This window comes from Mya arenaria, chromosome 9 (assembly GCF_026914265.1).
Source record: "Mya arenaria isolate MELC-2E11 chromosome 9, ASM2691426v1".
In the NCBI taxonomy this organism is placed as follows: domain Eukaryota; kingdom Metazoa; phylum Mollusca; class Bivalvia; order Myida; family Myidae; genus Mya; species Mya arenaria.
The window spans coordinates 70,119,425-70,144,262 of record NC_069130.1 but is presented as its reverse complement, the minus strand read 5'-3'; the positions used below and the strand labels follow the sequence as shown (position 1 = coordinate 70,144,262).

General features: G+C 35.2%; 1 protein-coding gene across 5 annotated transcripts in view; it reads right to left on the bottom strand.

Moving 5' to 3' along the window:
- Positions 1–24,838, bottom strand: part of LOC128246465 (endothelin-converting enzyme homolog) — a 52,182-nt gene that overhangs the window by 18,501 nt on the left and 8,843 nt on the right. For 3 of the 5 annotated variants that reach the window (XM_052964682.1, XM_052964677.1, XM_052964679.1), the window contains exons 2-10: positions 17,207–17,328; positions 16,827–17,044; positions 13,170–13,373; positions 8,246–8,380; positions 5,650–5,795; positions 4,808–4,876; positions 3,483–3,599; positions 1,462–1,548; positions 192–340 (exon numbers count right to left, since the gene is read on the bottom strand). In XM_052964682.1, the coding sequence (XP_052820642.1) occupies positions 192–340; positions 1,462–1,548; positions 3,483–3,599; positions 4,808–4,876; positions 5,650–5,795; positions 8,246–8,380; positions 13,170–13,373; positions 16,827–17,044; positions 17,207–17,328 (1,247 nt within the window). Of the gene's footprint in view, positions 1–191; positions 341–1,461; positions 1,549–3,482; positions 3,600–4,807; positions 4,877–5,649; positions 5,796–8,245; positions 8,381–13,169; positions 13,374–16,826; positions 17,045–17,206; positions 17,329–21,774; positions 21,935–23,434; positions 23,754–24,838 lie in introns of those variants that run through there. The other 2 variants (XM_052964680.1, XM_052964681.1) reach the window with 2 other exon arrangements.

Genomic DNA, 24,838 nt, shown 5'->3' with positions numbered 1-24,838 from the left:
TTTACATCCAGTTTGTCAAAGTCTTTAATGGAAGTGCGCTGTTAAATATTTCTGTAAACAGGATTTTCAGAAACTTTTAAAGGATGCACTCAAAATAAATTGAACTATAACAATATGATAGGTAATCAATAACTCATTTTCACCAAAATATCTGCTTCGGGCCAACTATTGAAAATATTTCCTAATCCTACCTTTTCCCATTTTCTTGCTGAAGAGTATCCAAAACAAGGACAGATAAATCATGCAGATAATCAGGCATGAACACTTTGATTTGTTCTGATGAAGTAACAGTCACATTGCCAACGGCCAGTAGCTTGTTAATCAGCTGTGTCCAGTCAATCTGCAAAACATTTAAAGCAAACATTTTTGAACTTCTATGAAAAATATGAACCCTTCAAGAGCCATAACTCTTTGTTAATGTCAGAATTGCTCTCTTATGGAAAGTCTCAACTAGGCAACTACAGTATAAAAAAGGATACATGCAGGTATGAGATATGATAACTGTTTTAAAGAAAGGTACACTCTTTCATATGATATTTTGAATACACTAATTGTTATCGGACTCAGTATTCCTATGGGGCCATATTCAATAAACATTAAAGTAACAATTTTCAACTATATAATAGTCAAAAATTGCCTTTTTTCTAACTTGAATTTTGAGAAAAACGACACTGTTTATACACCAAAAATATGAAAATAAGCAAGACATTAAATGCACATGAATAAATCTGATGAAAAGTAGTGTGTACTTAAAATAAACGTTGTCAAAAATTACGAAATTTTCACTAAGATGAAAATATTCACTAAGATGCCCTGGGCACACTATGGGGGCTAGCTAGAAATCGAACACCCATTACTATATGCTGGAATTAAACTTATGTTAATTCCTGTCATATGAAGTGAGTGCACCAAAAATCAAGTCTTGAAATATTTTGCTTGCTTGGATAAGGAACATGGCTACAATTAAGAATGAACAAAAGAGCTATGTATAAGCAATGTTTAGGCCCTCTTTAAACTGGGGAATTGTGGCACCATAGCTAATAATGAAAAAAAAAATATGAGGCTAAAAAAATTATTTCTGTACCTATATCTACTTAATATAACAAAATGATGAAATTATGACACCAAGATAAGTTCAATTTATGGCTAAAATCAACTCTTTTTTTAAATGGATGTCTGCCTAGGTGAAAAATAAGGTAGTCTGAGGCATATAAAAGGACTATTGAAGTACTAGAATTCTGTTTCAGTGTTGAACCCTGATTTTTGTCTGATTTAAAGAATGATGTTAGAAGTTTTCTTAAACAGAGGAAGGAGACACCACCCTCTAAACCACCCCAAACCACATTATATTAAAAATTGATTAATATTTATATAGAGTTTGGAATAGATCAAGTGCAATCTATAACAATGATACTCCTGTAATGTTAAGCTCTCATACCCATTAGAGTGTGGGTAACTTACAAACGGGGAGAGTGTCTGCACCTCAGCCAGGGACATCTTGTGGTACATCTCTTCTTCATTGCGTCTTTCTTCATTTGGTACTGTTATCTGTAAATAATTCAACAACAATACAATATGTTGAATATATCTGGTATTAGACAGGTTTCTCCGTAAGTTGAATATGGCAGTCCCTGGGCCAATAGTAATTAACATCTAAGTTTTAGACTCAACACCAAAACCAATCATTCTTGTATCAGAAAAGTATTGATCATGAAAACAATTACTGTACGTGTCCTGGTCGACGCACATGCCCTTAAAGACTCTAAAGGGGTCTTTTTGTGATTTCTAGTGTCCATTTCTCTGCCTTGAACAAGGCTTATCTTAACTCTAAACTTAAGAATGCATGTTTTTTCGGACTTAAAGGATTACATTGGTGCAATTTGTGTTTAGAGCACCTACCCAGCAAGCTGATGATATACATACAAACCCCTATTCCACTGTATAATTTAGGTTACACACCATCTTATAACAGAGCAAAAAAAAATCATTCTTCCCGAAAGCTTTATATTGATATATAGAAGTATATGTTCAGTGGACCATTTTATTGATTATATTACACACCATTGGGTGTATAAAGCTACACTGTAGCGGATACAAATCGCTGATTGGTCAGTCACTCATTATTAACAGGATTTTTCAGTAAATTTAAAAAATTTACATTTCTGAGACTGAGCCTAAAAATCAATCTCAAAACATTATTGAATATGTGCCCAGTGAGGGCTGAGGGCCGGGGTGGTGAGTGCCCAGTGAGGGCTGGGGGCCGGGGTGGTGAGTGCCCAGTGAGGGCTGAGGGCCAGGGTGGTGAGTGCCCAGTGAGGGCTGAGGGCCGGGGTGGTGAGTGCCCAGTGAGGGCTGAGGGCCGGGGTGGTGAGTGCCCAGTGAGGGCTGAGGGCCGGGGTGGTGAGTGCCCAGTGAGGGCTGAGGGCCGGGGTGGTGAGTGCCCAGTGAGGGCTGAGGGCCGGGGTGGTGAGTGCCCAGTGAGGGCTGAAGGCCGGGGTGGTGAGTGCCCAGTGAGGGCTGAGGGCCGGGGTGGTGAGTGCCCAGTGAGGGCTGAGGGCCGGGGTGGTGAGTGCCCAGTGAGGGCTGAGGGCCGGGGTGGTGAGAATGAACTAAGTTCAGACTCAAGATTCAAAATTTAATATCTTAATTTATTACACTCATTCTATCAGATATTAACGGTGAAAGTTGCAGAGCATTTAAACACTTGAATTTTTCAACACGTTTTGTAAGAAAAAAATGAAGAAAATGCTATCTTTTTCAATTTTGAAATTGTTTTCCGAGTCTGAGTCCAAATTTACACTAGTCGACTGTTCATAAACAGATTATAAATTGCCTGTTAAATAAAGAAGGCTGTTATCCAAGCGTTTTAGTCTCACACTTTTATAGTCAGACTGTTGTCAATTATAAATATTTCAAATGAAACAAAAATACCGGGGTAATGATAATATCAGGAAACTCCACTAGTTCATCTATCATATCTAATGAAACACAAATAAGAATATTATTACTTGTTGTTTTCAAAACAAATAAAATATTTTTATACCTCAGCTGATGAATCACAAATAATGCCTTAAGCATTGGGACACAATCTTTTCATTTATTTCCGCATTCAAATTGATTTTTTTCAAATTTGATTACATAAAGAACAAGAGAGATGCTTCGTGAATATCAACTCTTGTCTGTTGTTGTTTTTCAGTCAAACAAGGGGCATAATTTAGTTATGAGTCTTGCTTAACATGCGCAAATTGTCTCTGGCAAAATTTGTACCAAGTTTCATTTGAATGTTTTGAGCTGTTTTCGAGTTATGGTCAAGGTAACAAACTACATGCCGCTGACAACAGGGCTATGACATTAACTACAATTTTTTTCTTTTTAGATTTCAATGAAAGAAAAACATGTATGGATTAAATCCCCCCAATATCACTTAAATTTACTTGATTTCTAACAACAATTGAATTGAAACAATAAAGCATGCTGCTTACATTAGCAAGTCTGATCTCAAACTCAATGACTTCCTCCATATAGTCTCTCGTCTGATTTTTCTCCCCTCCCAACAACACTCCCACCAGGGTCATGTAGTCAAGGTACGCTGTCAACACCTGAAACATATTGAAACATGCTCATCCCTGGTATTAACACTTCTTCTCCATATAGGGTCTTTTCTAATTATCAAGTCCCCCATCCCCTATATCAGCACTATCTCAAGAGTCATTACAGGACCAACACCTGAAACATGTTGAAACATGCTTATCCTAGAAATTAACACTTTTTAATATTTATGCGTATCTTGGGTTTAAAAACGGTCAATTGTCTCATATTGTCCAAATAAAAATTACAGACTACCAGTCATTGAAATGAGTCTTTTGAAAAAGCTAGAAATCATTTACTGCTGCTTGACATTACATTTTTTAACAAGCCCTGTTTTATAAAACTCAGATTTTGAGCAAGCCTGAAATTTTTTTTACCAGTGCAGGGCTTGCGGGCTGGTGCTAATTTTGACCACTGGAACATAAGTCATATAATATAATCCTACATAAGAACTGGCTTTTGACAGTTTTTAAGTTACTAGAATTATAACATTTAGTCTCACATATCTAGAAGGTTTATTTCCATGAAAGAAATTGCTACAAATAACACGAACACTTCAGTCATCATCTCTTCCTATCTTTCTGGGAGTAGAGATACTGGACCATAGAAAGTGTTACTCACCAAGAAAATGACAAGGTGAACACCACTTCATGTGGACCAACAATTGGCAGACATACACCAACATCACCAGTCAGCGTTTAATTATATTCTTTCAGTAAATGTCTTCATAAAATCTCATTTCTTCAACAATGTAATGCTTAAAGTCAAAGTTATGACAACATGCATTCGGAATTGCACTTGAATATCTTAAAAGTTTTTTTGAGTACAGGCCAATGTTAAAAGATTTTCGCATTTTATTTGTCAAAAAAAGAAGCATAATTCAACAATGTGTACCATGTTTCATTTGAATATATTTACACTGTTTGAGTTATGACCAAGATAAGTTTATGTCCAATGCTGACAACACCAAGTCTATCAAAATACCTCAACCTTTGAAAAACAGATGAACTAGGAATGCATTTGCCATGGAAGAGATGTCATTCTATTAATTTTGCAATTTTCCTACAGGAATGCTGCTTTGTTTACCAAACTATTTACATGTGAAAAACTCTTTTTATACCCAGTTACTCTGTAACCTTTCAACAAATGACCAAGTAGGAATAATAACACACCCAGCTTATAATAAACTTATATGCATAACTAGATTAAGTCATACAACCTTGTCTTCACCGACAGTTTTGTTGAGGTAAAAGTCCCTGTCTGGTAGCCCTAGTCCACCCTGGTCAACCTGCAAAATAACAGCAAACTAGAATTCCCTAGTTTAAACATTATACACCAATTGTGAGGAGTTATGCTAACTTATACTAAGAGTGTGGTTTTGTGTTTAGAGGGGAACCATAGTACCCGGAGAAAACCCACTTGTCCGGCTTTGTGACCACAAACCAAACTTACATGTGCCCAGGCCGGGAATCAAACCCAGGTCGCCTTGGTGATAAGCCATTTCACCACTGCGCTAACCAGACAACCGGAATTCCTTGAATTGCATATGGTATGTGTAAGGAGGGCAAACTGTTTGAAAGTTTAATTTAGTAATATTTTGACACTTCAAGAGCCATTTTTCTTGAGTTATGTGTGATCTGGCTGTGAACTCATTTAATAAATAATGCCAATCAACAGTTATACCAAGTTTGGTTAAAACTGGATAATAAATGCTTAAATAAAAGTTTGGAGATGAAAGTATGGCGCCTCAGAAATAGGCAACATAAAAATAATTGAAGCAGGGAAGTGATTTGTATATCATTAAAATATTGTGAATCTAGGAAAGAACACCATAAATATTTATGAACGTCCCCTGGGGGTCATTACATCAAGATTCCTAGGAGATATTTTCCAGTGTTATTACTTATTAAGCAGAGCAGAAGAAACAGTGTATTATACATCATGCAGGTGCTTCATCATGGAACAATTGCTTAGTTCAGTAACTTAAAACCCCTCAGAAAATATAACCAATTATACTGCAAAATATGTGTCCAGTATTATAAATAGGTACAATACACCAACCTGCAGTATATTCTGAGACGAGTTTTTGTCATCTTCTCCCACAAAGTATGAGAAGAAAGTCCCGTACACTTTCATACTCTCGAGGGCACTCTGGAACACCCAGTCGTCTTCACTCCAGACCCCTGTACGGTTTGATATCGGCCAGCCTAGAATACACACAAATATCGGCAGTTAATGCATAATCCCATGCTTTCATACTGGGCAGCCTAGAATACACAGAAATATCGGTAGTTAATGCATAATCCCACAATTTGATATTGGGCAGCCTAGAATACACAAATATCGGTAGTTAATGCATAATCCCACAATTTGATATTGGGCAGCCTAGAATACACAAATATCGGTAGTTAATGCATAATCCCACAATTTCATACTGGGCAGTCTAGAATACACAGAAGTATCGGTAGTTAATGCATAATCCCACAATTTCATACTGGGCAGCCTAGAATACACAGAAATATCGGTAGTTAATGCATAATCTGACGATTCAATACTGGGCAGCCTAGAATACACACAAATATCGGTAGTTAATGCATAATCTCATGATTGGATACTTAGTAACTAGAATACACACAATTATCAGTAGTTAAGGCATAATCCCATGACTTGATACTGGGTAGCCTAGAATACACAGAAATATCAGTATTTCATGCCTAATCCCATTATTGGATACTGGGCAGCCTAGAATACACACAAATATTGCTAATTAATGCATAATCCGATATTTTGATACTGGGTAGCAGAAATATCAGTAGTTAATGTATAACCCAACAATACCCACTGGGCAGCCTAGAAAACAGAGAAATATCAGAATTTCATGCATAATCCCACGTCTAAAACAAGAGGCCCAAAAGGGCCTATGCTCTACTGGCATGGCTTTTGTGGTCATATCAATCCAGAGCATGTATGTATGGGTAAAAGGCAACAGACATATGGTTTATGTTTTGTGTTTGGCTTACCTGAAAACGTAGCACGTTCAACATCTGAGCCCAGAAAGTATTGTAAGCAGATTAGTTCCATGAACTATTTTAATATGTGCCAAGTAAAAGTCATCTGACAAAAAAAAATGCTTTCAAAACTGTACTCATAGTAAAATTTTCTGTAGTTTTAAAAGTTAAAAAAAGTTGGTCAAAAGGTCAAAGTCAAGGGCATCCTAGGACAACATTGATCAATTTGAACAAACATTCACAACCAATTGTGCTGAGATGGATGCAAGAACACACAAAAAGATTTTCAAACCTTTCCAAATTTATGTTTACCAAACCTGTGAACCCTGGGTGTGGCCAGTAATGACACCAGGTGCATAACTTAAACATTCACAACCAATTTTGTTAAGATGAATGCGCAAACTACAGAACTTAAAGCTAAAAAATGGCCTTTGGGCTTTCAACAAGAACAAGGCAGAGTAATTCACAAAATCAACTGCAGAAGCAAAATGCAAATTGTCTCTCAAAATCCTAGACTTGCAAATTGTCTCCCTTAACTCTAGACTTGAATTAACATATACATGTAAACTTGGCTAAAAATAGAATTCGCTCATGCAGACTTGGCTAAAAATAGAAAGCATTTCTTTAAAACTTTCATGGCCCATAATCTAGGCATTCATGGGCGGATCTGGCTGGTTTTCGAAAGGAACCAAGCTCTAATAGATATCTAGATACTGTACAAGTTTCATCGAGATATAATCAAAACTGAAGACTGTATCGTGTTCACAACCAATTGTTTACACAATAGCATTTTTTTATACTATTAAGGGCCATAATCTAGGCATGCATGGGCGGATCTGGCTGGTTTTCAAAAGGAACCGAGCTCTAATGGATATCTAGATACTGTACAAGTTTCATCGAGATACAATCAAAACTGAAGACTGTAGCGTGTTCACAAGCAATTGTTTACAGACGCACGACCGCACGGACGCACGACCGCACGGATGCACATACTACGTACACATTACCATCGCATAAGCTCTTCTGGCCTTTGGCCAGTAGAGCTAAAAATAATTTTGTCAAAATAAAAAATAAAATTGATATGGTAGTGTACCCTGCATTGAATCTTAATAACTGATGTACATGTATCGCATAGCTGATGAGACATGTATGTTTGAAGTTTTGGGTATTTTTCCAATTGGAAAATTTCCTGGGTTTGACTAGCACATTAATCCCACTTACTTTAAAAAGAGCTTTGGTTTATGTATCTGTACTAATCACATGACTCACATGATAAATATACACACTATAAACTGGGAAACCAATTAGCACTTTTTTTAAATAGGTAAACTCAGCTTAGACAGTGACAAAATACCTTATCTTAAGTACATTAAATGATGTATTATCAGCCTCATACTAGCCCAAATTGACATTACTAGTCTTGTTTTGAGGAATAACTGTATTTGCCAATTTTGAAACAATCTTATGTCTAATATTTTCAAAGTTTTTGCATTAATGTTGATGGCACTAACACAAAGACTAACTTTGCAAAACAGATGAACTACAAATACTCTAGTATATATTTTCTCTTGCCTAAGACACAGTAGTGCCTGACAATGCCTTAACTTCAGAGCCAGACTCATATTTTAGTTCTCTTTGTATTCCAGTACCTCCAAGCTGTGTGATGAGATCCTCCAGTGGTTCACTCCTGAGTTTGTCAATGGTCTTATTCTTGTCCATGCAGGATTGGTAGTAAAGCTTCGCCTTGATTTCCGCGTCACTCTGCGAAGAATTGATAGGCTGTTCTGGAAATAGAAAAATAGTGTGATACTTAGGTCTTGCCTTAACTTATGCATCATTAATGGAAACATTGATTGGCAGTGTAAGAGTAGATTAAATTCATGACAAGATGTTCAACTTCTTATTTTCATAACAACACATGTAGCAGGTAGAAAGTTTCGCATTATTTTCTGTATCACTCTGCAACAAGGTGATTAGCTTCTCTGAAAAAACAGAGAATTTATGATACAATATTGTCAACATTGCGTTGAAATACCATGCATGACTGCTAATACAGCTTTATCTTCCTTTCTAAACCACTCGAGAACACGCTGACTTAAAATAGAGATTTTTCCTGTTTTCATCACATCATTTAAAACAAAGGCATGACCGATACTAATGCGCTTATTTCAATTTCTGCATCACTATACATATAATGACTGGCTGTTATGAAGATAAACAACATTCTTAAAACAACATTGTAATTAAAAAGATAGTAATTGAAGCCTCGCTCTGCCTGGTCACTTGTCGGAGGTTGTGGTCAAAGCTATCCATTGGATTTATCCAACCATCTGCTTTTATTTATTGGTGAAATAGAGTCCCTTGATTGGTCAATTGAATGGTTCAATGATTTTTAGCGTGTGTTCATTTTCATGTTTGTGTTTTATGTTGACAGTTGATAAAGTTTTATCTTAATTAGTGTTCATGTCATTCTGCAACACATTGACTGGCTGTTCTGAAAATAGACAAATTTTATTGCAGGTTTTGTGGATAATGAAACATGCATAGAAGAGAGATCTTCGCTTTAATGACGAATGGTCGCTCTGAAAATAGAAATAATGCATGACAGCATGCTATATTTCTTAGTTTTATACGTCATATCGACAGGTCGAAAAAGTCCAGCCATTCAATTTCTGTTAGAAATTTGATGAGTCGACAAATTTTTGTGCTACCACAAGCAAGATTATTGTGACATCAGACGAACAAAGCAAAACTGAGTCGTGTGGAGATAAAAAGATGGTTTTATTTTTGCAAGGTGTTGTGCTTCAGAAGCCGGCAATCATAGCTACTTTTGAGTATTTTTGAAAACTTTCTCTAAATGAATATTACTTATTGTTATAAGTTTGTTTTGTAAACATTGTAGATGATCATTTGACTTGGTAAAATTTTGTTTTTATCATTACCGTTAATACCTCCACAGAAAATCGCACACAACGACGATTTTTTTAATAAATAACAGCGATCCCAAGATGCTCTTTCATAATTCGGTCTCCTTTCCTTTTATAAACAAAATGCTATGTAATATCATGCAAAATCAACAATGATGTAAAATTTGATGAATTTTACACAGCATGCAATTAAATACTGTCAGTTTATATACATATACTGCTATAGAATATAAAGTTTGTTATTTATTCATGTGTTTATGGTCAAAGATCACCATACACATGAACTATGGAACAGTGGTATGTATAATACAAATGAAATATAAACCTTAAATGCTTCCATAGCAACCAGACAGATGACGGTTGTAATGGGTTTGTTGATGGAATCGTATCTTATTTAAACATGATTGTGGTCAAGTAAAATCAGCCACAAGGCTATTAGCGAGGAAACAAGGCAGGAATTCATTTCATTAAAGGCTGTATACCGTAGCTTATATAACCTTACCACAAATGGCAACAAGTTGATTCTTTCAACTTCTTCATACTACTCACACATATTTTTAGCAAAATAATGAAAATATAACAATAATAATTTTTTACTAACATTGACTGCTACTGGAACGGACTTCACAATCACTGTCCTGTTTTTTCTTCCTATTTTTCTCTTATTTTCCAATACCATTATTGTTCCCAAAAAGTTAAAGCTAAACTGTTTATTATTCCAGTGTAGGAGCCTCACTGCCGGCATTTCAACCCACGCAGGAGATATGCATTTTTATAATTCTCTATTAAATTGAAACAGAGCGCCCCCTTACCAACAATTATACAGGAGTTTTGATTCCTTTATTCTTGGTTGTAATAAGATAAATTTTGAAAGAAAAAGGTCAAGCTGGAAATGTAACACTAATTAAGTTAATGTTAATTTGCAATTAAAAATTGAAATAAGATTTCTTACAGTTGCTTAGTGTTTTACAGGATTAATAAATCTAATGATATTTTGTTGTATGATGGTATATAAGGTGACCCCGTCATATTATCTATTTCATGGGAAGATTGTGCCACAAAATGCTTCTGCGGAAATCGCTAAAACATATTGACAGTCCGCAAACACTATAAAACAATTTGTGTCAACATAAAATGTTCCAGCGACTGGGCTTTTCTATTAAGTGGTCCCATACTGACAATCCTGAACTATCCCCGGAATGGGAGGGAAACGCTGGAAATTAATTTAAGATTTTCCATTTCAGTGAAGTTGTTAAATGAGTTCTTCTAAATGTTTAGAAAAAATAGCTTCCAGATTATAGGGATTGATATTTGTTTGGAAACTCAATTTCCAAGTTTGCATTATAAATGGGTAAAAAAACTATTGACAGAATTGTGAGTGGATTATTTTGCCCAATCATCCGAAAAGATGAAATTATAAAGACTAAAAACCACTCCTGTAATAAACATAAACACATCCTTAATGTGTATTGGTAAAAAATGTGGTCTTCATTTGTTCAAGGACTGATTTTGTTTACCACATCAAGGTAATGCTGGCTTCGATTAGGCTTATATTAGTTATTATTTGGCTTCTAAATGAGGGACCGGGCGTGAGGGAGGGAATACCTAATTAGTTTAAACCCTTAGTGAACTTGTGTTTCAGTGAGCCGGTGCTTCCCTGACCATTCAAAACGGACAATCAATTTATGAAACTAAATTTCCCTGAATTAAATTTGTCGCTTGCTTGGAGTTCCCAAACAAACAATGTGAATTTAGTCTAATTTTAACAAGGGCCATAACTCTGGAGTGCATTGTGCAATCTAGCTGTTGATCCAAGTCAGTGAAAATATCATGCCAGTAAACATTGTTACTAAGTTTAGTCAAGAATGGATAGCAACTGCTTAAGTAAGAGAGCGGACATAAAGGTGTGATGTCGCACATGACACTGGCAGACATCATGATCTCTGTATGTATACCATGGTACGCAGGCAACATAAAAAAGGCTGATTTATACAGCATTCCCCAAAAACAATCTATATTGCATAAGAATAGTAACAGCAATTTGGGACTAAATTCTCCTGTAGCATCTTACATATGAATACAGACTTCCCTGTATATGCTGATTGCTATTGCTTGATCTCTATCTGGCATCTTAAAGGAAGATCTATCCAAGAAAAGCCAGCAATTACAACTGCAACAACAACAAGTAAACCAACTAACTCACGTCTGGATGATTTAAGCCTATAGGCAAACAATTTTAAACACAAGCCAGTTTAGAATATTTGCCAGCTCTATTAGAGATATCTGGTTAATTTTACAGAGGCTTAAAAAGTTCTGGGACTAAATAAACAGGGTCTTTATGCAAATACTGGTTGATCTAATTCCATCTGAAATGTGCTTGAGGGAGGCAAATTTGGAAGAAAAAAACTCTCAAAATTAGAAAAACAAGTAGATATGTATTGTGTCGCATAGATATTGAATATTGATACAGTTCAGTTTACCAATGTTTTCTATTTGGCCAAATCTATTTTTATTAAGGCTTTTAAGATTTAATACAAATCGAAGCAATTATATCTGCATTGCAATCTGTTATTTGGAATGTGCTTGCTATCTGTTACTTTTTCATGACAAAAAATGGCAGTTTTTTACAGTTTGCAGCAAATGATATAATATTACTTATACCATGCTTAAATTGCCCACACATGGAAAATAAGCCAAAATAGAGCCTAGCTTTTAATACTTCCCAAAGATGTTTACCTTTTGGAAAACAAGGGCTGTCACAAAAGGTGACAAATGCCCCCTATTGGGCCTTATCGAACGGATAGCAATTAGTATATAATCTGTTGGTTTGATGAAAATCCCATTTATCTTAACAAATGCCTTCTAGAGGTGCTCTACAAAACTATTTATATTGATTGAATTCCCATTATCATGGTTGAGATACAAAGTTTTGTACAACTTGGCGACAAATCTGTGACCTTGTCTTTCCAATGCAGCTTGTAAATTTTGTGAATTTTCATAAATATTTATCATAAAAGTATTGATGAGACAAAATGTATTGCTTTGAATCCATATTGTATAATTTTGACCACCAAGTTCGACCTTGACATTTGAGCAAATTATTTTTTAATTAAATTATTATTAACACACCTTCAAAATGATGATCTACAATTTTGTGAAGTTTGATGAAATTCCCATGAAAAGATATTGATGTATGCTTTATAGCAGTAGGAGCACATTATTAAGCGTGACACTTTCCCATGGTGTTCTTTAATTTTGTAAAGATAAAAAAAAATACCATAAATAATAACAAATTTATTGCTGTGGCAATGTTGTTATAAAGGACAGACACACGATGGAAGAAAGACTTAATTGACAGAAAGTGTGATAACTAATTATGTCACCCTTAGGAGGCATAATAAAAGGATAATACAGGTTCACATCCTAAAAATGTAATATTTAATAAGTATGTTCCGATCCATTCTTTGTCTATGAATCAAGACCAGGTATGGAAGTGTTTGTCAAAATGAATCATGTTGACCTTGCCCTTATTTGCCTTATTTTATTTCTATGTACATGTAATTTAATCATAGTTAATTATTTTTTACTTTCTAGTGAATATAAATTATTATGTAACAATGATCATTATCATTTGTTATGTATTTACCTATGACCCTCTTCATGACCTCCTGGTTTGATTGCCGCAACTCGCTGAATATGCTCCATCGTGCATGGCCAGACGGGATGATATGGTTGTTAATCCACTTGCCACATGTGTACTGGTAGAAATCCTGGCACGGGTCAACACTTGTGTCCAAACTGTCGATCAACATACTCGACGCCGTGATGCAGGCTGGCGTCAAGCAGTACTCTGGAAAGTCATATGGTACTGACATGAGATCGCAGGTCACCATGTAAGGACAAACCACAACATTAGACATGGTGCCCAGTCACCTTTATCAAAACATTTAAACCAATGAAAAGAGTGTAAAACTGTGACATACTTAAGGTCAATCAAGAGCACACAAGCATACACCAAACTTTTACAGAGGTGTGCATTGCCTCTGATGCCATTTGTACTTAGTTTCATTTACTTTATACTTATGTTTCTTGTCAGCGTGATGAAGGCTGACAGCATATATAGAATCACTGTTAGAGTCAGTTTCCCCAGGGCAGAAACCAGTACTGGTGTCCATTTTGAGAGGCCATGAGAAGGAAGCCCTGGTTGGGTACAAACCCACAACCTCTTGGGGGACAGGAGAAAATCCATCCCACTTCCACCCTCTTAGTTTCAGTAAAATATTGAACAGTTTAAGAATTATGGAAATTGTTGAAAGATTTTACACACAAGACACCAAGGCTATCACAATACCTTAAAACAGACATGCTCATCAATTTACACATGAATATGGCTTCAATAGATTCTATTGTAAAGCAAATTCCTTAATAATTGGAAGGCAGACTTAATCCAATTTAAAGCTCCCTGTCAATTTTGTGCTCAGATAAATGGCAAGCAGTAACTCATCAAGGCTTCAGGGTCAGCTGTAAATTGCCTCTCACATTGTTATGGTGTCCTCTGGATGAGAAGTGAGAATATTCTCTAGAGACATTTATTAGATTTGTATTAGATTTGTACCTCTAATGTGACGTCATACGGGCAAAAGTTCACAACAGCACATTTCCTAAGTTGATTAAGGGCCATAACTCCACATACATAACACACACACTAATAGATGTTAATGCTTATAAGGTCTGTGTTTTCCTTCGATTAAGGGCCATAACTCCACATATATAACACACAGCCTACAAGATGCTTATGCTTTTAAGGCCTGTTTTTTCAGTTGATAAAGGGCCATAACTCCACATATATAACACACAACCTACATGATGCTAATGCTTATAAGGTCTGTTCTTTCAGTTGACAAAGGGCCATAAATCCACATATATAACACACAACCTACATGATGCTAATGCTTATAAGGTCTGTTCTTTCAGTTGATAAAGGGCCATAACTCCACATACATAACACACAGCCTACATGATGCTAATGCTTATAAGGTCTGTTCTTTCAGTTGATAAAGGGCCATAACTCCACATACATAACACACAGCCTACATGATGCTAATGCTTATAAGGTCTGCTCTTTCAGTTGACTAAGGGCTATAACTCCACATATATAACACACAGCCTACATGATGCTAATGCTTATAAGGTCTGCTCTTTCAGTTGACTAAGGGCTATAACTCCACATATATAACACACAGCCTACATGCTGCTAATGCTTATAAGGTCTGTTCTTTCAGTTGATAAAGGGCCATAACTCCACATATATAACACACAGCCTACATGATGCTAATGCTTATAAGGTCTGCTCTTTCAGTTGACTAAGGGCTATAACTCCACATATATAACACACAGCCTACATGATGCTAATGCTTATAAGGTCTGTTTTTTCAGTTGATTAAAGGCCATAACTCCACATACATAACACACAGCCTACATGCTGCTAATGCTTATAAGGCCTGTTTTTTCAGTTGATTAAGGGCCATAACTCCACATTTATAACACACAGCCTACATGCTGCTAATGCTTGTAAGGTCTGTTCTTTCAGTTGACTAAGGGCTGTAACTCCACATATATAAAACACAGCCTACATGATGCTAATGCTTGTAAGGTCTGTTTTTTCAGTTGATTAAAGGCCATAACTCCACATACATAACACGCAGCCTACATGCTGCTAATGCTTATAAGGCCTGTTTTTTCAGTTGATTAAGGGCCATAACTCCACATATATAACACACAGCCTACATGCTGCTAATGCTTATAAGGTCTGCTCTTTCAGTTGATTAAGGGCTATAACTCCACATATATAACACACAGCCTACATGCTGCTAATGCTTGTAAGGTCTGTTTTTTCAGTTCACTAAGGGCTGTAACTCCACATATATAAAACACAGCCTACATGATGCTAATGCTTATATAATATAAGGTCTGCTCTTTCAGTTGACTAAGGGCTATAACTCCACATATATAACACACAGCCTACATGATGCTTATGCTTATAAGGTCTGTTTTTTTCAGTTGACTAAGGGCCATCACTCCACATATATAACACACAGCCTACATGATGCTAATGCTTATAAGGTCTGTTCTTTCAAGTGATAAAGGGCCATAACTCCACATATATATAAATCACTCGACCTGGCTACACATGTACAAACTGTCACTGGTAACAAAGTTCCATACGAATATCTTAAGCAACAATTATCAAGTCATGACCAAGATTTGCACAATTTCACCGCCTATGCTGATGGCAATCACAACAACAACAAGTATATACCAATAATTCAACTTTCAGTGCTTTGTTCTAGTCTATTTTCACATATGCAGAAACATAAATCATTAAAATAAATTGTAATACCTTTATGGGGCCAAAAAGTGGTTTGGTTAGGGTGAATTCCCTTTTTAAAAACAGGTAGGGTAGGTAGTTTTGTTTTATTTTTCACTTTTTGTAAGAACGTTAGTGTCATCATTGGAACATGGTGTTTAAGTAATCTTCTGTATAAAGCTTGAAAGGTTTTAAACTACAAATTTTAACACACACTTATTTTCCTACCAGCTGACTATAAAGACTATATATAGACAGTAGGGTCGCCGCCTATTGTAGGCAAGGTTGGGTAACCCGAACCAAATGTATGTTTTAGGCCTAGTGTTAACAGTCTAGATGTTGTTAAGAATACAATTCTTTGACTGTTAGAATTTTCTAAAAACCCTGGAAAGTTTATACATTGATTGAAAGTAAATATGGTAACATTTCCATCTGATTCTTCAATTTTAATTAACAACACAGAATATAAATCGACTATTAACCGTGAGATTTTATCAAGAATTTAGCAGATGATCAAAATGGTTCTCAACATAAACTGTTCCATACAAAATCCAGCCCCTTCTCTTTATAAAAACAAACTTACTCAAACAAACTTATTGCAATGAAGTGAGAAACAGCTATAATCTTCTAAGAATAAAAACTTATAATTCTCACGAAAGAGAATCGAGCTGTAGTATTCACGAATATAATACAGCAGGTGCATCCAAAATCAAGTGAAAAATGTGTGTTTAACTAATGCACATTCCGTACACATCATGGTTCTTACGAAAAAAAGATACTGTTTAAAATGCACTTCATTTTGTTTAAATTGAGCGCCCCCGGCTCCATTAAATTCGTGAATACCTCAGCTTTATTCTCCATCGTGATATTCAGGCTAGTTCAGGTCAAGTTTCATTCTGAGAATAGGCAAATACTGGACTGACAATAACAACAAACCTGTCTGGGTCTTAGAAGGTGTTTTTGGTTTCTGCGTTACAATGGGTTTGACCGGTAAGACAGTATGTTTGTTGCTATCTGATTGGCTGGCTATTTCACTTGTCAGGTGTGTGATCTCGTTGTTACGTGATGCAAGCAACGCCGCCAAAATGATTACCACAAGAGTTGCTACTACAACCACACACAATAAAATAAACTCGAGCAGCGTACGTCGACCCCTGAAATTTAAATAGACAATTTCAGTTTTGCAACATGGCTTTCTTTATCTACTCCTGATTCAAGTGCTTTTGTTCGAAAGCATTAACAAAATAGTTTCACACCTAGTCTTTGTTTGTTTCCATCAAAAACGTGAACGTTTAAAACAATTAGTAGTGTGTAACCTGAACATGGTGGCTCCCTGTTTGTAGACGACCGTAGAGTTGAACTCTGCAGGAGGTGGGGTACCGGCACCCGACATCTCATCCTCCTCAAAGTTAGTGCGTGTGTACTTCTGGCCAGACATCTGAAAGTAAATAGGTTAATTGGCATTAATAAAATGATTTCTACATGTTGGAGTTGGTACACTTACATGCTAAACTAATTTAACTGATAAATGAAAGAAGAGGACTGATAATTTTGCCTCTGATATCAGAGAATATGCACAATATATATCTTGAGAAGTCCATTCTTAACAGTTTTTTTCATTTCATTTGATTTATTGTGCAAGTCATTTATGTTATTGAAACTAGGGCTGTCACAGGAGTGATAAATACCCCCAAATGTGACCTGGACATAGGAATGGCAAACACTTGGTGGTTATTGTTCACTTACACTAATCATGCTTAACCAAAGTCTGTTGTTTATTTAAAATCCGTTTAGTTATTTTGAAGAATTGCTGCTGACATAAAAAAGTAACAAAGGGCAATAACTCTGTCATAAGCTGAAACAGAGTGATCATTGACAAGGCAATGAGACAAAATTTATGAATAATATACTGGATCTTTATTCAAAATGAAAGAGTCAGTGCTACTAATGCAAAGTAAATGTTAATAATTATCTAACTTATGAAGATGGAAGCAGTAACTCATAAATGACAATTGTCAAAAGGCGAAGTTTAAACAATAAGATCTGAGATAATTGAGAGTCAAGTTTAAGTCTGAATTAATTAAAGTGATATTAATAAAGAAAAGATAAATCCTTAAAATTCTGATAAAAAAAGTGAAAAAAATGTAAAAAGGACTTAATATTCAATATTGGTCTTAATTGGATCTTAGAACGATGTAGCTAATCCGATTACTTGTTATTAATAACTGACCAATAGAGTGAATTATGTCAACGATGTATGGCTATAAGATTAACTTAAGTTGAATATCAAATAGCACTCAAGAGTTACTCAATATAGTCTATGAAGAAAATTTAATATATATATATGAAATTGAATATTACAGGAAAATGAATATTTATTAAAAAAAATAATCTCACAAAATTTGTGAGAGAAAGTGACAGATATGACAGGAACCTAGGAGTCTAAGGATACCAGAAACTAGTCTCGCACGAGACATTCTCTGATTTTCAAGACAGCTTTGGAAGCCACTCGGGCAGAATATTATTTTCTTCTACAAACAAATAATGACTTACTGTTAAATATAAAAGCATTAATATTAGTTCCCTTATCACAATAACATCTCAAAGTTACAAGCGAGTTGTGTAGAAGTTGAATCACTTGGGTTTGGTGTTTATACTGCTTAATGTACAATACTTTCAGGCTTAAATTAAGGTTCGATACGTATTGTGCTTCAATTGAAATATCGTTTCAATATTTCTGCAGCTACTTAATATTGCATGGTACCACTGGTTACCATTCTTATATGAGGATAAATGAATAAACAAAAACTGTCCTCTATTACAGAAAGGAAACACATTAATTCCAACTAAATACTAGAAACATTTGACCGTCTTTACGAGAACATATTATTAAATAACGCATCTGGCTTCACCTCAGATTATCTCTCATTGGAATGTGACACACAGCTCTCCAATAATTAAGCCAATGTCGCAACCCTCTCGAAAACCTCTCGTGACAGGGAATCAATGAATTCTTAGTTGCATGACAAAATTGATCTGGGAAAGACAATGCCCTACGAAAAAGCATAAATATGACAAACTATTCGCTGTTTTACATTTCTAGGAAATTCTGATGAACGCAGCAGGCCGTTCTTGCAGCAGGCCATAATTCCGTCTCCATAGAAGTATGACATCTCATACAATCAAATTACAAACTGCTGTTTAGGGAAATTTAAAGTTAAGCATTACTAGTTCCAGGCACCACAATTCAAGTTTAGACAGCAAATATGACAAGAGCTGTCGTGAATGACAGAGCTTCAGTCTATGTAGTGAGATATAGTTTAATATGCTTTTTTCCTATTTTAAGTAACAGAGACCTTGACCCGAGAGGCCACAAAGAAAATAAATGGCAGTCCTCCAAAAATTCTTTCAAATCAAGTTAGCTAGGTCACAATATGTTAACCTTAACTATAGGTATTCAGTACCAAACAGTTATCCCTTTTTAGTAACAGTGACCTTGAACCTAGGGGCCTCAATGAAATCCTATGAAAGTTCTCCATAAACTCTTCCTATATTTTTAATTTGGTCCAATATGTCAACCCTTACTAAAGTTATTCAATACTTACCTTTTTTCTATTTTTAGCAACAGTGACCAGAGTTGACATTGACTTTGACGCTCGGGGACCCAAACACAATCCCATGAAAGGTGCCTGGTCTCCATAAACTCTTCACATAAACCATGTTTGTTCACAATATTTCGACCCTAACATAAGTTATTCAATACCAACCATTTTTCTATTATAGTAGCCCTGACCTTAACCTTTATACTAGGGATCCCAAACGCAATTGGTCACTATATGTCAATCCTAACTTAAATTATTCGATATCATAGTTGAGTTTGACCTCAGCCTCCTACCGGACTGCCCAAGGAACGACACAAGTCATTCTGATAACTAGTTTTCTGTTTGTGAAAGTAACCTTGGTTAAAATATAAAAAATTTAAGGGACCATAATTTATAATATGGAGTTATGTAATTTCATTGAGTGATGTTCCTGAACAACTGTGTGAATTATTAAGTGAATTGAATGAATGGCATTGGAGTTATAAATGAAAATGCCTGCATGCCCTAAAACTTTAACCGGACGCCAACGCTGGGGCCAGCAGTGAAGCCTCTTCATTCTTTGAATAGTCAAACAAAATATTAAAGGCCATTAAAGTTCATAATTTTTTAGTGAAATAAGAAATTAAACTTTACAAGGAATGAAATTAACATTTTTATTTAGTTTTTAGACATTGTCTTTCATGGAATAAACACAAAATAAGGATAGACAGACAGTCTAATTCTGACTTGACTACATAATGTACATCATCAACAACACATGCATCTGAATATAATATCAAATACAGTAAAACTGCCGTCATTTGAACAGGTGGTCGTTCGAGAACCGGCAGTCCCTCGAGGTTGGAGCTTGGTCCTGACATTTTTCCTTCTATTTTAATATAAAATATACAGATGCTGCATCGAAACCGAAATAAGTTGAGGAGTCGAGCACAATAGCCGGTCCCAAATACACAATTATGCACAAAACTTTATGGTTCCCTTGAGGCCACAATTTCACACTATTTCCCGAACGGGTGTTCCAAAATAAACAAACAATTGCTAGGTGTTAAAATGTTCGCAAGTTGTAAAAATTGCAATGACAGTTGAAAGGAAATTTCATAAAGTGTGAAAATTGTTTATCACTGTTTCCGCAGGACCGCTATTAGTTGTTAAGGGCATTTGAGAAGATAATTATGAGTTTGAACAGTTTCGCAAGATGGACAAGATGCGCCAATCATCCATCCTTGATTTTGCCAAACTTAAATCTGACTAATGCCATAATATGTACTGTCATATTTAAATGTTGATTGTTTAGAAAATGTGTTTTTTTAAAAATAAACATGACTATTTATTCATTTATAATTATTTTTTCTTTGACATTTACTATACGCCAGACTTTGAGCGATTTCCACAACACAACACAATCATAATCGGTGTTGTAGTAAGCAGTCTTCAAACTTAAAACACACTTAAAAGATTTTTCATAACAGACTGGAAAATTGAAACTCAGATCTTTCAAAACATCCATTCACTCGAGGTTTGAGCTCAGACCCCGGCGTCCTTGAGCAATCGCAGTTTAACTGTATGTCAATATTAATGTGCATAATATCAAATGAATATAAACATAGAACTTTAAAAAAGCAAAACACAAAAAAACAAAACAAACAAACAGTAACAATTTTTAACATTAAAGTATTACTTACAGTATGAGAAAGTGAACTTATCCACCTTATTAAATAAGTTCTGTTAAATTACTTCCTGATGTTAATAATAATTGTTAAACATAGTTTTATCAGTTTCATTGTATTTTAGGACTGAAACAGTTGTAAATACAGATGCTCTAATGAAATAAAACTTATTTATGTACTTCTTTCTAATACCATTAAAATATGGAGAAGCACAAAAAAAGCAAAATTTGTCTTCCATATCAATGGAATTGTTACACAGGCAATATCTTCGATCTCAGCTATTTTATTTCTAGTGTATCTACCAATTTGAATATTATGTTGATGTACAGACAGACGTTATCTATAAAAGTAGAATCTTAATCTTTTCAGAAATTTGGTTTCCAGTAAACTTAAATATGCATCATTCATACTTACAAACAAGTGCTGGTGAACTTGGTTTGAAAAACATTTACAGAAATCATGCAGAGAAACAAGTGAATCTAACAGATCCGTAGGCCTGATTAACAAACATATATTCATATCATATTATACATGTACTTCATTTTAGAATGAACATATTTTATCTTGAAACAAGGGAATAATTAAGAAAGATATTTAATAACAATCAATTATTACCATAGCAACCACAGAATCATCCTCTGTAAATTATAGTGCTCCCAATAGTAAGCCCACAGCACTTAAAATACACCAATCATGAATGATCAGCTCTCCTCAAAAAGTTCTCCGTACTTAATTCACTACAAACATTCCATGTTGTTCATATTTTTCTCAGCTTTATAATCAAAGTTTTGGAATATGAGTCTGTTATTTGATAAATGCTTTCACATTTTCATCACGATTTTGATAGATCTACAAGATTACATAAATTAACTGCTTTTGCCAGTGATTTATTTTGCATTACCCAAAAACGATTAAAAACGGGTATTCAGAAATAAATCATGACGTTAAAACAGGAAGTAAACGGAGCGCAAATTTGCCCTACGAAACACTCTCTGTCTAATTTAAGAAATGGCTGAACATAATTATGCATTATAATATCTAAAGCTGAAAATTCACCGCTGAAAAGATTAATTTGGTGGTATTTCCTTTTCTATGAGAGATGTGAGGAGACTATACAAATCGAAATCCATGGGTTGGCATGGGTCTGAGGACTGTTCCAGACACTATTAAAGATACTGACATTATTGGGCAGTCAAGTCCATCAGTAATTTGTAATTAATCCTGGCTGGAGGCTGATCCCAACTGTTATAGCTGGTATTTTGTCCATTGTCTAAAGTGCCCTATACACCCCCACTCTGCCCGATCTCAACCCTGTCCCACCCCCTACACTGCAACACCCCCCCACCCTGCCCCGCCTCATGTTGAGCAATATATTGTCAAGTGCATTGATGCAGATTACAGTTTCAGTCAATACCATTGCATTTTATTGCTTAGTGAATATTTTTCTTATCTCTTTTCACTTCCATGTCATTCCTTATTTTAAAATAAAAATTCCTCTATCAAGCTATAAAAGTCTTGGCAGGTAGTCTGCTAAGATTTAAATTACAAATCTATATCTAGCCGAAATCAATGCTGACTCGATGCCGGAGGCAAACTTCTTTTATTGCAATTAGTAATGATATTGCGTGATAAAACAACGACCTGTAAATGGACTGTTTATTGATGTTTATAAATACAGCCCGCGGTTATTTTTTGCCGCTTTTGTTAGATTTCTGTCATATCGGAAACTGAATTAGCAAAATCCATTATGCCTTTAATAAAAGTTGTCTTAGGACAGCACACAAGACAAAACTTTGTAGATTAAACCAAAGTCAAGTAAGAGCTATCTAGAAATGTGTCCATAGAACAGGGATGCCCCTATATGCCAGGTTTGTCACAAAACCAAGGGCCATTATTTTGTTCATAATTGTGCAATATGAGTTCCACAATTTTGAATAACATCAAATACCTTCCTGAAAGATCTCATGAGTGTATGTCTAATAATTAATGAGTGACACAAGTTCAACAAGTTCAGAAATACAAATGTTTGCTTATTCAAGAGCCATAACTCTTGATATACAGTATCATTCAATACATTTCTAGTAGAATGATTATTTATAAACTAGGATTTTCCAATAAGGTAAATGATGTCAGGCATTTTCCATTGTTCATTGGAGTTACAATTTACTTTGTTTTCTCTGCATTATTATTTTTCAAGCTTGAATAAATGTTAAATGTTAAAAACAGCTACTGAGACAGTTAAATATTATTCTACAAATTTGTTTTGAAAACTTACCCTTATAAATTCCATGTTACAATATTGTTTCTGTGATCAAATCATTTGCGTAGCTCAAAAAACAGGGTGACTTTCTGCAGCTCTCACATCCTTGGGCAATCTCTGAACAATGTCTTTTAAACTATATCAATGAATTCAATCCTGTTCATGAACTCTTCATTGCCAATCATGTACACTCAATCCACATCTTTCCCAGGAATTTCCATCATGATAAGACTATGTACTTCACCACAGTATGTCACAATTTTCTGTCACCAGCAACACCATTTCCTAACCTTTCAGTTCAAATGTGGTGATTTATCATACTTCAATTGAAGTGCTAAAGGAACATTATAAGTTGTCAGTGTTGGCTTGTAAAAGAAGAGTGCAGCAGAGCTAAGACCGATGCTAAAGTCTGGTTGAATTCAATCAACAAAGAGGGATTACTCAACAATTAATACATTTAGAGTTATGGGCTAAAATATTCATGTGCATTTAATTTCAGTTGCATTTAAATATCTTGAATGTTTTTAGTTCTGGTCAAGGTTATAGGTTTTGCACTAGCACCTGCAAGGCTTCAATATAACTCACTTTTTTCTCCGAGATTTAGATAAGCTAATGCAAGTGGGCCAACATGGCACTTTAGCGCTCACCTGAATACCTGAAGTTTTGTGAAATTTGACCAAGCAGTTTAGAAGATGTTATGAACCAATTGTTGACAACATACCATGGATGCCGGGCAACCTACCCAACAATAGCTCACCATGGAGCATTTGGTGCTCAGGTGAGCTAAAAATGAAATGTGGAAGAGCAAAAAGAAAACTGAAACAGACTTTAGGCAATTGGACAGAACCTATCTATGAAGAAACTCCCTTATGCATTTGAATAATGCATTTTTTGGATGTTGAAATAAAGTGTGGCAAATCAGGTGTGTTAATTAAAAGTAATTAAGACAGCTGGATCCCTTCAACAAATGTTGATATTCACTCAAATATTGTCTTCGAAGTCCACCATTTTGAAAAGCATACGTAAAACGATTCAACAAAAGGCTTTAAGGTAATGTTATACAAAGGTTTGTGTATGAACCCTTGTGGGTGTGTGGTTTTGTTGTCAGTTTTCAAATTTTTCATACATGACCAACATGGGTTCAGTCACCCCACTTAAATCAGAACACTTTTTGTTTACAAAACATAAGCGAGTCCCTTTAAAGTCTAAATGTAAAATATCAGACAGAGTGCGCCTTTAACATGTTAACATAATTATTCACTTGATGTGTTTAAGCTGTAAATAATGTTAAATTCTCAGACCATAACTTCAGAGCCAAGAAAATAATCGATTTTCATGGAATTGATGGAGATTCATTTCAAAATCAATTTCAGAATCAATTACATTATTCTTTGAGTGAGGTTTACAGGTATTATTTTA